The 15,104-nt window shown below is 28.8% G+C and overlaps 1 protein-coding gene across 5 annotated transcripts in view; it reads right to left on the minus strand.

Annotated features, from left to right (window-relative positions):
• Positions 1-15,104, minus strand: part of Bap170 (Brahma associated protein 170kD) — a 278,139-nt gene that overhangs the window by 67,755 nt on the left and 195,280 nt on the right. For all 5 annotated transcript variants that reach the window (XR_012758142.1, XR_012758143.1, XM_075378240.1 and 2 more), the window contains exons 12-14: positions 10,493-10,747; positions 9,370-9,784; positions 2,378-2,782 (exon numbers count right to left, since the gene is read on the minus strand). Coding sequence is in view for 3 of the 5 variants with exons in the window: in XM_075378240.1 (XP_075234355.1) it covers positions 2,378-2,782; positions 9,370-9,784; positions 10,493-10,747 (1,075 nt within the window). In the remaining 2 variants the exon portion in view is untranslated. The remainder of the gene's footprint in view (positions 1-2,377; positions 2,783-9,369; positions 9,785-10,492; positions 10,748-15,104) is intronic.

Genomic DNA, 15,104 nt, shown 5'->3' on the forward strand with positions numbered 1-15,104 from the left:
TGTTACTTTATTGAACATTACTTCGTCTTTTTTCTTTTTGCTTGACCATACATTTAAGAATGGGCTCAATTCCATAACTTTAAATTAGCATAAATACCGTAAAATTAATATTTAAAAATACCCAAATGTTTAAGTTACACTAGAACTTGGTAACTTCAGCATTAAATATAAATATGAATTACTAACTTCTTTATAAAAAATCTTATGTGTTTCCTAAAAAATTATAAGGGCAAGTCAAAAAGTAAAGTGAAATTAAAAAAAATTCATATATTTATTTGTATTTACATAAATGATACATGCATTGTTTTTCAACATAATCCCCTCCTACTTCTATGCAGTTAGTCCATCTTTTAACAAGCTTTTCAATTCCTTCCTGGAAGAAAGTTTTCGATCTGGCGGGCAGATAATTTTTCACCACTTCTATGGCCTCTTCATTAGATTGATAATAATTCCCTCGCAACTCTTCGTTTAATGGGCCAAAAAGATGAAAATATCTTGGAGCCAGGTCTAGACTGTATGGTGGGTGGTCGAGCAGCTTAAAATCGATCTGTTGAAGGCAAAGGACTGTTTTTTTTAACGTATGAGGTTGAACCATTCATATCCCAGAATATCGATCATCATCACCTTTCCTGCAGACATCTGAGTTTTGAATGTTTCATTGTGGGAGATGAAGGATGTTTTCACACTAAAATTTGTCGCTTACTCTTGGGTTCAAAATGGACCCGTATTCGCTTAAGAAATGAGTCTTTTTCAGCTTCGTAATATTTCAAAAGCTTCTGGGAAAATTTCAAACAATTCTCTTTGTGGATGCTAGTCAATTGACAGGGAACCTAGCGAGCACAGACTTTTCAAAAGTTTAAAGAATTATGGACAATTGAAAATGCTGAGCTACGGCTTACATTCAACCCACTTGCAATGTCACCAACTGTAATTCAGCGATTACAGAAAATAATTTGTTTAACCCCTTCAATATTGTCTTTGAAGTGGAAGGCGTACCTTGCCGTTGTTCATCAGAGAGAAATCCTACCATTTTTAAAGCGTTCAATCCATTTGCAGATCTTGCTTCCACTCAAACAACTCTCTCCATATTGCTGCTGCATTTGACGAATAATCTCTTCTGTTTCATCCCTTCTGAACTGAAGAAACGTTCACTGCTTGTATTTCTTCCTTGGTGCAATCAGACAAAGGAGCACTCATACAGACTTTTAAACACAATAACAAATAGCTAACAATGAAACAATACTTTCAATGAATAGCTGATAGAGATTATAAGTTATAGCAGAACACTCAGTGCTGTAATACATGTGATTGGGAGGGAAATCAAAATTTCTCTTTAATTTTTGACTTATCCTCGTAGAAATGATGCCAAAAAGCCCTTTCTTAAATGAAAGATCCATTTGTAAAAAAAACAAAAAAAAACACCTATTATCTTGTAGAAAATGGTAACAAAAATTTCAGTTATTAGACTTAATTAACAATTTTTTTTCTTGTTTTAATCTCAACCTAATTTAATGAAATTACTTTTGGAAAATCCACTTAGGGAACTGGGCAGAATTAAGTATAAAGATATAGTACTATAACCAATAGTAAGAGATACATAATGAATAGATGAGTATGTCTAAAATTATCTATGAACATTAGTTGAGAATATAATAAATCCAATCCTGAGATATAAATAACATTTGATGCAAATACACATTCATATATAAAGAATTTAACAAAAATTACAATATTTCTGGACTTAAAAACCTCAATGACACAAAACAAAAATTTGTGAAATATTACTTTTAATAATTTCTTTCAGTTATAAATTACCAGATAGGGATATAAACAAAGGAGCAAAATAATACCAAGAGTCATGTCCTATACAGTTAATTACAATTTTATTTTCATTCTTTTCTTCATTAGATAAATAAAAAATAAAATCAGAAATCATTCTGCTGAAATTAATAAATAAATCACTCTGCAGTAAAATAAGTTTAATTTTTGTTTTGGTTATCAAGTAGCCCCGAACATTGTGATTAAAGTGTTTTTAACTGCATTTGCTATACTTTGATGACACTACAATAAATTAATAAAGAAATCACACATCATAAAAATTATAACTTTCAAGTTATCAATCGCGGGAACTCATTTTAAGCTTTAAGCAAATATAGTTAAAAAATGAGCAAAATTATTGAGTTTTTAAAATTCTACTAGTGGCAGATGTCAAAGCTGAAATATATTACTAAATACACAATATCCAAAATTATCTCTCTTATATTTTATTTTTGTCTTTAATTTAGTTGAAAAGACCTAAAAATGTTTTACCAATTTTAAAACATCAATGATTACGTTTACAAAATAAAATAGTACATAAATATTAAAATCATTATACCTTCTTCAGGAGGTTCATCATTTGTCGCATCACCGTTCACATGAAGCCTTTTTGGATCAGGTTCAATGGAAGGATCATCATTTGGCCTTTTATTGCTATTGCTATTATTGTTATTATTATTATTATTATTATTACTATTATTATTATTATTAGCTGCAACAACCGGAGTAGGAGGCCGTTGTTTATTTGGTGGTGGTGATAATTCAAGACCTCTTTCACCTAATCGTAATGCACCATTTAAAACCGGAGGTTCATTCTTTTCAACAGTCTTTTCTAAAAGATCGGCAAGCATCAGACTTTTTGGTGCTGAATCCTTACTTGTCGTATCATCTACATCTAATGAATGTGGAACTCCATTTAAAAAGCCTTCAAAACTTGTTAATGAATTTTCTCCTTCTTCACCACCTTATAACAAAGAATTTTTATAAGTTAAATAAATAACAAAAACAGATTTTACGTTAACATAATTAACTAAAAAAATACATAACATTATAACGCAATCGATATACTGGCGTGACAGTTAGTCAGAATATAATGGAGGTATATTTTTCCTGTATGGTGCATTCACCTACTTAATCCAATTATTATTATGTATGATTCTCAATTGAAACTGAAAATAAATTTGTCACTATCTTTGTAACTTTGGCCAAGAGTACTACTCTAGTGCTACCCAAGCTTTGTCCAGCAAATAGAATACCGTTTTACAAGATCAACCAGCCTTCAGACTCAACACACATACGCTCAAATATTATGTAGAAGTACTGCAGCTGCATTTTCATACATTTTAGTTTTAGACAGACACAATTAAAAAGCCCAGCAAATATTCTTTGTTTATAATAAAAAATTAACTGCTGGAATGCAATCTATAGGCAATTTTAAATGAAATTTTTTTTTAAATAAGCAAAAACCTATTTATGAAAAACCAGTATTGTTGGAATAAAGTAAAAAAACTGTTAACTAAAAACGATTTTTCTTTTTAAAAATAAACTTTTAAATGTGAAAAGAATCACTTTCTGTTTTACACATCTATTCCATTTATTTTGGAAAAATCAAGCGTGGATGCAATTTTTCAGAAAAACATAATTTGATCAGTTTTTATGGTTGTTTTTAAATATATATATATATATATATATGAGTTTATAAAGTAACAAGGATACTAAAAAAAAACAACCCAATTATTTTACATATAAATCTGAGCAGATAGAATAATCCCAGTTGTGTAACCGGGATAGTAGTGAACTGATGTGTAGTTTTTTCACTCCTGTTTATTTGGTATTTTCACAGTGATTTTTTGAGTTTCTGTGAGAACTTTTGTATTTATTTATTGGATGAAAGCTTGAACTATAACAGTGTGCTTGGTTTTGTGTGGAACTATTGTGAGAGTGGTTTTTTAAGTGTTTTTTGTAGTGTTGTTTTGTCTTGAGACTTGTTGATTGGATTCGTGGTTAGTTCAGTCCATCAGATTGCATGGGACTTTAAATGAGTTACCACACGAACTGAGTTGTAACAGCTGTTGGCATCCCAACTAACATTTGCAATAGGTTTAATAGGGGATTTCTTTTTTCTGCATTAGCTCCCTTCCCTTCCTTCCTTGCTCAAATCTTCTTGTTTCTTGGAATTTTGGGTCATCCTCCATCTATTGGTGAGGTGAACCAAAAATCCCACCAACCACCCCAAATTTTTCCTACCCATATTTGAAACATTACATTTTACCTCCCCCAATTTAGTCAAGTGACTATTCGTTGGACTCGGGATTCAGTGCCCAACAAGGTCCAGATAATAGTTTGCCATGGAGCCCAAATAGAAACCACAGTCGACCGGAGAAGTAGAAGTAGAGGATATTTTTAAATGCAGTCAGAAGACAAGGCAGTTTCGATGGCCAAAATTATGGAATTAAAGTTCAAATTATTACATCAGCCACCGTATTTGACTCCCAGTGATTTTATTTCCAAACTCGAAAAAATGGCTCGGTGGGCAACAGTTCATGTCAAACAAGGAGGTCATTGTCCAAACAGATGCTTATTTTGAGGACCTTCTGAAATCCTACTTTTTAGATGGCTTAAAAAAGTTGGAGAAATGCTTGGAAAAGTGTATAGAATTAAAAGGAGATTATGGTGAAAAATCAAAAAAAATCTACACAAAATAATTTGTTGTATACATACTGACTTTACAGGGAAAAATAAAATCTCAAATTTATAGGAAAAGTAGGTGACCCACTAAATATTACACACAAAACCTTGCACGTGAATAATTTAGTTGAGATTTTTCTTATCCAGCATTATGCACCGTTTATTGTTTATAGTATAGTATTACATCCAGCACTGAATCACCAAAACAGAATTCATGTACACTACCTAATGTGTGACTAATGGGTGGGTGATAATTATATTTTTTTTAATGTGACATGAATAATATATGAATCATTTATAACTGTTTTAATTATTCTATAAATAGTAATATTTATTTTTCTTGGCTATTTATCAACTCTTCAAATTATAGTTTATTTTGCAACTTAACTGCTGCAATAAATAAAATAAATAAATAATACATTGTACTTGCATTGTTCAGGCACATGTACTTGCTGGAAAATAGAATGAGCAGTTACAAAAAATTGGAGACCTATAGGAAATTCTGACTTCAATTTGGAATCAGCACCCAAAAATACATTAAAATTTCACAAATATTGACCATGTAACAGAATCATCTTTATAACAATGAAGTTATAATAACAAGAAGTGACCAAAATTGTTTTTTTTTTAAATCAGGTAAATAATAAGGAATAATTGTTACTTTTTGTTTTGATGGTTCATTGAAATACATTTAACATTTCAGAAGAAAGAATTAAAAAAAAAAATTATATGGAAAAATTAATATAAATAACATTAAATCATTAAAAATTCTCTAAAGAAATAATTTAAATTAGCACAGAATAACCTAAAGTTAGATAAAAGGTAAAGAGTACTATATTAGAAATCAAGTATTCTGTTATTCTTGTTTCATTAAAAATTTATTTATTTACTCTTAGGTAAAAATGTTGTAATAATTTAAAAGGTCAACCTATTTGCAGCAGTCTTTTTCAGTCTAATACACCAAAACAGATTATCAGGTTATTTGTTAATCCTTTAGTTGCAGGCTTTTTATTTTTTAATATTTTTAATATTAATTACAAACTTAAATCTCTGCAAACATGCAAAAGTACAGATGACCCCCACATAACATGGTCATTAGATTAAAATAATTAGGTTTTAAAAGTTCAAGAACTATAATATATTTATTTTATAATTAAGTAAATAATTATAGTAATAATTGAATAAAAATATCATTTATATTTACTAAGTAAGGGCGTTTTTATTTTCTGGTGAAATATCTTCATCTTCTAAGCTCTACTTTTTGTAAAAAAAAAAAAAAAATAATAATAATGTTATCTTTGTTTGCTTTTGGGTGAGAGATCTTTTAAGCATTTTTGAAGTACCCTCTTAAATTTTGCTTCTTTTAGGACAAAAATCTTCATTTAGAAAATATTACTAATTTTTCTGCTAAGTTAAGTCCTTTTTTAAAGCGTTTCACTTTATCACCTCCATGTGTACTATTGCTTTTTGAATAAACTGGGTTTATAGCAAATGCAATTTCCACCAAGTTAGCTTCATAACTTTCCTCTTCCACCAATACTTCTTGAATATCTTAAAGCCTTCCTCTCCTGTAGACTTAGAAATTTCTACTACTGATAAATTTTGTTTTCTGTTGGCTCGATTAGACATACACTTTGTATTGACTCAGGCCATAAGTCTTTTCAGCAAGCATTCAAAGTTTTTTTTTATAAATGAGGTTATGAAATTAATACAGTCCAAATTTATAAAGCGTTTTCATGTCTTCATGATTTCAATAGATTCATCATATACTTTATTTAAAATCCACTGCATGGATTGTCTGATGTAATGAATTTTAAAAGCTATTACTCCTTGCTTATTGGTTAAAGTAATGAAGTTGTATTCAACAGCAGGAATATTATTTCAACATTTGGATGGTTTTAATCTTTAGGATAACTTTGTGCATTATCCAATATTAGCAGAACTTTGAAATCTAATTTTTTTTCTTTTAAGTAATTTTCTACATTTGATATAAGACAATTTTGAAACCATTTTTAAAATAAATCCCATGCCTTTTTATTCGTAGTCAAGAAATGGCCAAAGATGTAATATTTTTCATTGCACAAGTATTGAAGGTTTTGTAAACCAGCACTGGTTAAACTACATGCTCACTTGAAGGATTACTACACCTAAGTAAAATTACCCAGTCTTTTGATATCTTAAAACCAGGTGTAACTTCTTAATTTTTGAAACAAATGTTCTCTGTGGCATTTTTTACAATAATGATGATTCTCATCAGCATTAAACACTTTATGTGCTATATATCCAACTTCTTCAATAACGTTTTGTAATTTCTTTGGGTAAGTTTTAGTGGCTTCATGATCAGAGAAAGTGCTCTCCTTGTATCTTAATGTTTTGCAACAAGAAGCATTTTTTAAACTGATCACCCAAATCCTTGCTAGCAATACAGTTACATTTGGTAGTAGATTTCTAATTTTTCTTTAAAAATTGTATATTTTTATAGCTTTTTATTTAATGATATCGATACCTACTGGGATTTGTAATTTTTCTTTAATAATCTTCAATCCAAATATATATAGCTTAAAATCCAAATATATATATATATAAAGAGCTTTTCAATTTTTACTAATATTGGTTTTCTGGGGTCGAGCTATAATATTTGCAAAGATGAAAGAACCACAACCAACACAATCTCTAATTTTTTGTTCATTTTTATGTATGGTATGGATTGTTGCTTAATTTAAATTTTTGGATTTTATAATATATGATGCCTTCTCCTACTTTTTAGGCAATCCAAAATTTGTAATTTTTCCTACTGAGATGAAATGTCTCTTAAGAGGTAATGTTTTTTTACTTTCCAAAGACAATGTATAGGGATATAAAAAACTAAGTATTACAAGTGTTTAAAAATAAATTAATACATACTCGAACAATATTCTATCAAGAACATGATAAGGTCAGAAATTACAGTCACATAATATACAAAATGAATTTATAATTGTGTGCAAAGTTAACTAGACAGCACATTCGAATAAAACATATCGAATGCACCGACCATGTAGTTCTTTCTGTTTACGCTAGAAAAACGTCACTGAATAGTTGAGATTCATTTGTAAATACACTAACAATAGCATGCAAATTAGTCTGAACACAGGGAATTTTTTGTTTAATTCTATGTTATCGCTACACTGCTTGACTTCACCCATTCTTTAAGTTCATGTAATGTGAGATCATTGTTCTTTGGTTATTTAGCAATTTTCATGTCACAGTGCTTTGTGAAAGGTATTCAATTTTTTATTACAAAATCATATTTTTTGTTCTGTGCATCTTAAATGTATAATAACAGACATAACTCCAAGAAAGCATTCAAAAATTGCTTCTCTTTCTGATCATACCAACCAGTATCATACAATGTTTCCTAGTGCAGTTACTAGGAAAGTAAATATTTCAAAACAATTTAAAGAACCAGTTCTCTATCACCTAAAAGGAAAGGCAAATGTGGCAGTAAAAGAAAAACTACTCCCAACACAGGATTCATTAATAGTGAGCCAAAGCACATGCTTAACTGGAACAAATAAGACTGGAAAAATGTTATGTTTTCCACCAAATCACATTTTAATGTTCAGGGGTGAAAGAGTTCAACATGTTAGAAAAGCATCAGCTGAAGATGAAAATACAACAATGGCTCATATCCAACAATCACTTTAACATCCCCAGAAAAAATTTTAGGGGTTGTTTCACATTTGAAGGCCCTTGTTCATTACTTCCAGTAGGTGGTATATTGAAAGCGATGAATATATCAAGATTCTAAAGGAAAAGGTTGTGATACAAAAAAAATTTCCACATGCCAACAAGTGTTCCAAAATTTGCACCATGCTGTACTGTCAAAAATTGGAAAAAGTTTATAGAACAAAACATTAAAGTGTACCTGTGGTCAGGCAACTCCCCAGACTTAAACCAGATTGTAAATCTTTGGGCAATAATCAAAAAACAGCTCTCAAAAATTAATTATACCACAAAAATTTTCCTCACTAAAGCAATAATATAGGTTGGTTTCATGATAAAGAAATTAAAAAATATGCAGTTCACTTGTTGAATTGACGCCAAATTGTGTACATGAAGTGATTAAAAATAAAGGATATATTAATTACTAGGTATTCATAAATTATACAGGAATTAATTTTTTTCTAAATAGTTACTTTTTATTAAATAAAATGTAAGTTTGGATTAATTTGCATATTAGTGCAATTGTTTTTGTTCAACAAACCAGAAAACCCCTATGTCTGCCCACGCAAACACAAACGTATGTGTACGCATGCACACACACCTAAATGTCCTTAAAATTAATTAGGGAAGATGAGGTTTGTTTTTAATAGTTCTATTTTCTTTATGCTCATGCACGAAATGAATGACGTCATGTCACTTCCACAAATTGTCATATCATGCAAATGTGAAATCATGATATTGGGGGGCTTTCCCAAATTCTAAATTCTCGAACTGTGTTGTAGGAATGTCTTGTCATCCAGTGAGCCAGTAAACTGACTCCAATTTTTTTAAGTTTGGAGTCAAACTTATTCAAAATATGGAGTCAACATCAGCCAAAATATTCCTGAAATAAGGTTGTGATTTACAGATTAGTATTCTTTATAAATGGATTAAAGTATAAGAAAAATTAATCCTATCTTTGATGAAAAATAGTTTACAGTATAGTACAGAAAGGAGAAAATGCAAAATTTCAAAAACTTAATCGATTCTGCTTTTTATGAAAGTATAGTTGACCCAGATTAACTCCTTATTATTATTAAAACATAATGTTCTAACATCCAAGATAATTTTAAATGAAGTACCCCAAAATTACAGTTAAAAAATATATCTAACAATTACCTGTAGCACTACAATTATCTCTAATTCCACTCGATGCTAATGAATTATTACCAGTCGAATCGGAATCTTCCATATCTAACCTAGTGTTAGGATAATGTTTAATATTAGATGAAGGAGTCATTGTTGTCGCACTGGTCACACTTGTTATATTAGTAACATTAGGTACCGGGGCAACATGCTGTACTGGTAAATTTGGTCGCACTGTAATCTGCTGCGACTGCTGATGATGAGGTGTTATACGGCCACCGATATGGTTTTCAGTCACTGTTACTGATGTGATTGTACCAGTTGATGTAGAGCTTATTACTATCATCTGTTGATCATTGGTGCCTACATTACTACTATTCTGACTGTGACCCTCTCGTTCTCTTTCAGCAACAATTTGTACTTGCATCTCTGAATGTATCTTTGCTTCCTGTATTAAAAAAATGTAATACATTAAAAAAATAAAAGAGCAAACCTGACATGTATCTTTCATGTAATTTAACATTTAGTCAAAAAAAAGAACTCTTCACAAGTTTAAAATAAGTAAAACCTATTGACCTACAAGTACTGACTTTTTCAAAAAAATTTAGAAACGACATAAGTTATGCCTTTGTCTGTACATGTTTTATTCCTACACATACTTTACTCTGTACATACTTTACCTTTCCTACTGATCTGTTTACTTAAAACTACTTTCTTCCTATGTGGTACACAATATCTCATAAAAAGAATCGCTTATTTAAACAGTCTCTGATAACTACTAAAACAAAATGATATTAACATTCTTAATGCTTGTAACTTTGTTACGAATATGGAACCTCATGAAATTAACAAAAATTCAAGACTTATTCTTGTGCGATTCACTTTTGAGTTTAGAAATTGAAAAGTAAAAAAAAAACACATAAATTGTAATAAACATTTCAATTTATCAAGTCATAATTAAAATTGTAAAATTTTGTCTTTACCTAAAAGATACAGACAGATCTTTCACAGAAAAACTACATTTGAATGATTAGTGCTTATGTCGATAATGAGAAAATTATAAAATTTCAATCCAAAAACTACCACCGACAATGGGCCCAGTAAAATTTCAAAATATTAAAATACATATTATTTTTAAATTATAAATAATACTTACAACAGCAGCTTCAATTTGTTTAATAGTTGCTCTTGCACCATTTATCCTTGATATAACAGGTTTTCCAGAAACTAACTTAGGTACAGAATTGACAAATGTTACAGCGACTGTAGCTGGTACAGGACTAGAAGTTGGCGATCTAACTTGCGCGAGTGCTGAAGTTACAGTCGACTGAACAGATTGAACGACAGTCGATCCTTGTACTGATGTCTGCAATAACTGTTGTTGTTGTAACAACCTCTGCCTTTGTGTAACCTATAATACAATGCTTAATTAAAAAGATATCTAATCATTAAATTTTATTTTTTTTATCAATAAAAGGAATTACCTTAGTAGTGGGAAAAATGAGATTAAAAATAGAAATAATCTATATATAAATATCATATAGAACACAAACAGTGATCGAGTTTCTTTTAGCCTTTCAATAAATCAAACTTTCACTTAAATTACTTCAATTTCAGACTGTAAAAGTAACAACCGAATAAATATCCTGCGAAGCTCTTCATATTTTACTACATTATCTAGTACAGGAAAATATTAAATTCAAAAGTTTCAAATTCTGTTGAAACCTAACAAAAAGCAGAGTTTGAAACATTATCAAAAAATAAAAGAATTATCACTAGGAAAATATGTGTGCATACATTAACAACTAAAAATGTGATGATCAACAGAACTTTAAGTAAGGAAAACTTCTTTTAGCAATTTTAAGATCTTTTATGCGACACCTGGTATGTCCTAGGAACAAATTCTTTAACAACGCTAATGAATAATAAAAAAAAGTCCTTATAAATTGAACAGCAATCTTAGTTATGATTTAAATATAAAAAAATGATTAAAAATTAAGTTTCTTTTCAGTAATTATTACTATAATATATTATTATAATATTTATTAAGTAATAACCATAACCAGCTACTAATCTGTATTTTACATTATATAATATGTAATATAAATAATAATTCTCATTATTTTGTAAACCATAACTCGCATCTTAATCATAAAACTAATATACATTGTTTTTTATTTAGGAAAAAAAGATTATAAAATGATAAATAGATAATTAGATAATTAGATTATCAAAAATTGATAATTAGATAGTCTAATTTTAGAGAAGTGGAAGATCCAGTATCTTGAATCTCATCTATCGGGTAAATTCAACTATCAGGGATAGCAAACTAGCATCTTTGCTAATACTAAAGACAGTGCTGCTGTTTTACTAAGAAGCAACTGGCCTAACTACTGCATAACGGCACAATTCCATGAACGAGGTCAGAATAGCAGTCGATATGAATCCCAGAATATTTATCTGGGAAAGAAGGAATCAAGGGTAAAAAAGAAAGGAGGATCAAGGATAATAAGATAGACCCGAGGAGAAAGTGCCACAGAAGATTGGGATCAAACACAAATGTATTATTTGTTTTCTTTACTGATACATTACTGCAGTTCTGTTTTATATATTTTTGTAATTTCTGGTTAGAAATGAAATTTGCTATGAAGAAAGGACTATTTCCTATGAGGAAAATTAAAAGACTTGAAAAAGCATTAAGTTTTTACTTTTTTGTCCGATTTTTCATGCGGTTTAATTTTTTTGAAAGTTAAACAATTTTTTAATTTAATTTTATTTAAAATCTGGGTAAGATAAAAAACTGCTTTTATTTGAAAAAAAGGCCAAAAAACATTTAATTAAGAAATGTATAGCGATGGTGATCAAAAACAGATAAAAAATTATCTTATAATCACATCTTTCATTGTTTAATTTTGTTCTAAAAATTGTTTACTGTTTACACTGAAAGTTAACAGAAATAAGCTTACAACAGCACTGCAGGATGAACTTCCTATACAAAAAAAGAAATGGATTATCCAAAATCAATGAATTTGATAAAAAAAAAAAATTGACATAAATTTACATTAAAAAAAGCCATATAGGTAAAACTGAGAATTTCATTTTTTTTCAAGTCTGTTTACAATAGTTTTTAAATTCATATAATTTATCAGCATAGTGAATCATCATTGCATCTGAATAACATTGAAAAATGATAACTGTTATGCAGTAATAGATAGATTTTATTCAGTAAAAATCTTCGAGTATTTAAAAAAAAAATAACAGAAGCAGTAAATTGTAAAAGGATTAATATTATTTTCAAATAGAAAAGAATAAAATAAAGTGCGATCGAAATGAATTATTAACAGATCATTTAACCACCAGTACTGTCGATAATAATATCAATGAACTTAAAAAATATTAAATCAAATAGCACATAGTAATTTTCCCCAAAATAAATAACTAATATTTATTAAAATAACAATAAGAAAATGAAATATAAAAAACAAACCTCTTTTCCTGTTTCAATATAATTTATATTAATGCAAGCAATATAATGCAATTTTAGACAAAAGCATGAAAAAAGGTTATTCACATAAAAAAAAATATAATTAAATAATAATGGGTTACTAATAAATAAAAATGTTACACAAAATTATATTAAAAAAAAGTAAAAAATGAACAAATCCACAATATTAGACTAAATATACAAAATCAATCTGAAGTTAATGGTAAATATATTACATCAAATAAAAATGTTAATATTTAAAACTAACAGAAAAACAATTAAATCATGTTAACGATAATTTTAATCATAACTAATGCTCATCTGTAATAAAATTATTTGCCGGTTGCAAAAATCAAATAAATATCAAAACTGAAGTAAAAGCATAATATTATCTCATCATATTGTTTATACTGAAGAAATATACATAAAAAGGGTCTTAAACTGATCCGATCAAAATAATTAAATTAGTGCTGCAAAAGCCATATCGTTCACAGCCAAACTGAATTTAATCGCTGTGTAAAAAATCGATGAAATTCATCAAACATTTTCATCACAGCTAATACTTCAAAAACAAAATGAAAATAATCACACATTACACAAAGTTAGTCGTTTCCTCTTTTAAGAGGGTGACTGGCACCAAACTATCCGCTATTTAGCCTAGCTCGTTATCACAGTGATTTTCACTAAAGTGTATAAACTGTTTAATCAAGTGAACTTGTTGCATTCAAACAAGATATATTCTCTTTCCTTCTGCTATTGTATAACAAAGTGTAGTATAGTTTAATTGAATTAGTGCGATTCACAGACAAATATAAAAGCACTTAATTTTCTCGTAACAGTTTATTATGATTTTTCTATCTATTTATCACTAATAACAACAGCTGACCACATTTACGCCTATAAAAATTGATACATTATAAAATCGGTATGCGCATTGATTCATCTATCGGTTCAGCACTATCTATATCATAATTTAAATTTCTTAATAAAATTCACCCAGATGTTACTACTTTAACATATGATATGTATAAATAAAACTTGGACAAATCAAAATCTGTTTATATTAAAATACATTTATAGGCATAAATACAACAAACAAATAATGTACAAATATTTAAATAAATAGACATAAATATTTAAATTATAATTTATAGACACCTAAAGATCATTTCTTGTTATTATTAAGTTATATTGTATTTTATTTGAATACCAAAAGGTAACCCTAAACAAAATTCTAAAAAATATTTTAAATGAAGATAGTTTCAAATTTTATTTGCTTTAATTCTTCTTCCCGATAATCTTTTAGTAAAAAGTTATTCGTATTATGTGAATCGCCAAAAAAAAGGCTATCATAGGGAAGAAAACCTCATTTGGTATTAACAGAAATACTTTCCATTTTATTCATAAAGGCAGATGATGTTTCAATTGAATAATGGGTGTTCATTTTAACTTTTAAGAGCAAGTATATATAAAATTCAAATTATGTCTGAGTTCTACTCATGTAAAATGCAGAAAAGTACAAGTGTTCCGCAACAAGCATATTGGAAATAATACACGACATGAAGTACATATATGGTATCAATGTTAAAATTGTAGGAGGTTACTGCTGCAATAACTTGCACTGTTCATTAAAACTAGAGCAGTAGCTATCCAGATTCAGTCTGTGTGAGACACAGCAAGAAAAAACTATTTGTTGTAGCCAAACAGCCGAAGCATCATATAATGATCCAGTTATCAATAGCAGTCAAAGACAACAAAAAATTTCAACACACTACCACCAAAATAATAACATACAAGTTTTAACAGAAAATTTAAACTAGACGAAGCTGAAAGCATATTTCTTTAAAGTGAAATGAATAATATCATCACTACAACCCCTAAATTAGGGGTTGGGGTGAAAAAACAGTTCACAACAAGAATAAATGTATCTCATTTGTTACTAAAGATAAAAACTTAAAAAAAAAACAAAATAAAAAGAACTTAGTGTCTTTGGTTGTATACGCACAAAAAAATACATCTTGTAGAATTTTTCTTACAAATTTTTTAAACAAACAATCATCACCATTTTAATTTCAACCCTCTCTCATAATTGTATATACAAGAGGATTATCACATGCATCTAGACAAATATTTTCTGTTCAATGTAAAAAAATTCATGCAATTATCTCAATTACATCTTAAGTTATGATTTTTTTTAATGTTAACAAAACAGAGATTAAAGTTTTCAGAAAACAGAGATTAAAGATTGCAATCTACCATAGCACCTGCCAATTTTATTGCATGG

This window comes from Lycorma delicatula, chromosome 11, assembly GCF_047948215.1.
Source record: "Lycorma delicatula isolate Av1 chromosome 11, ASM4794821v1, whole genome shotgun sequence".
Lineage (NCBI taxonomy): Eukaryota > Metazoa > Arthropoda > Insecta > Hemiptera > Fulgoridae > Lycorma > Lycorma delicatula.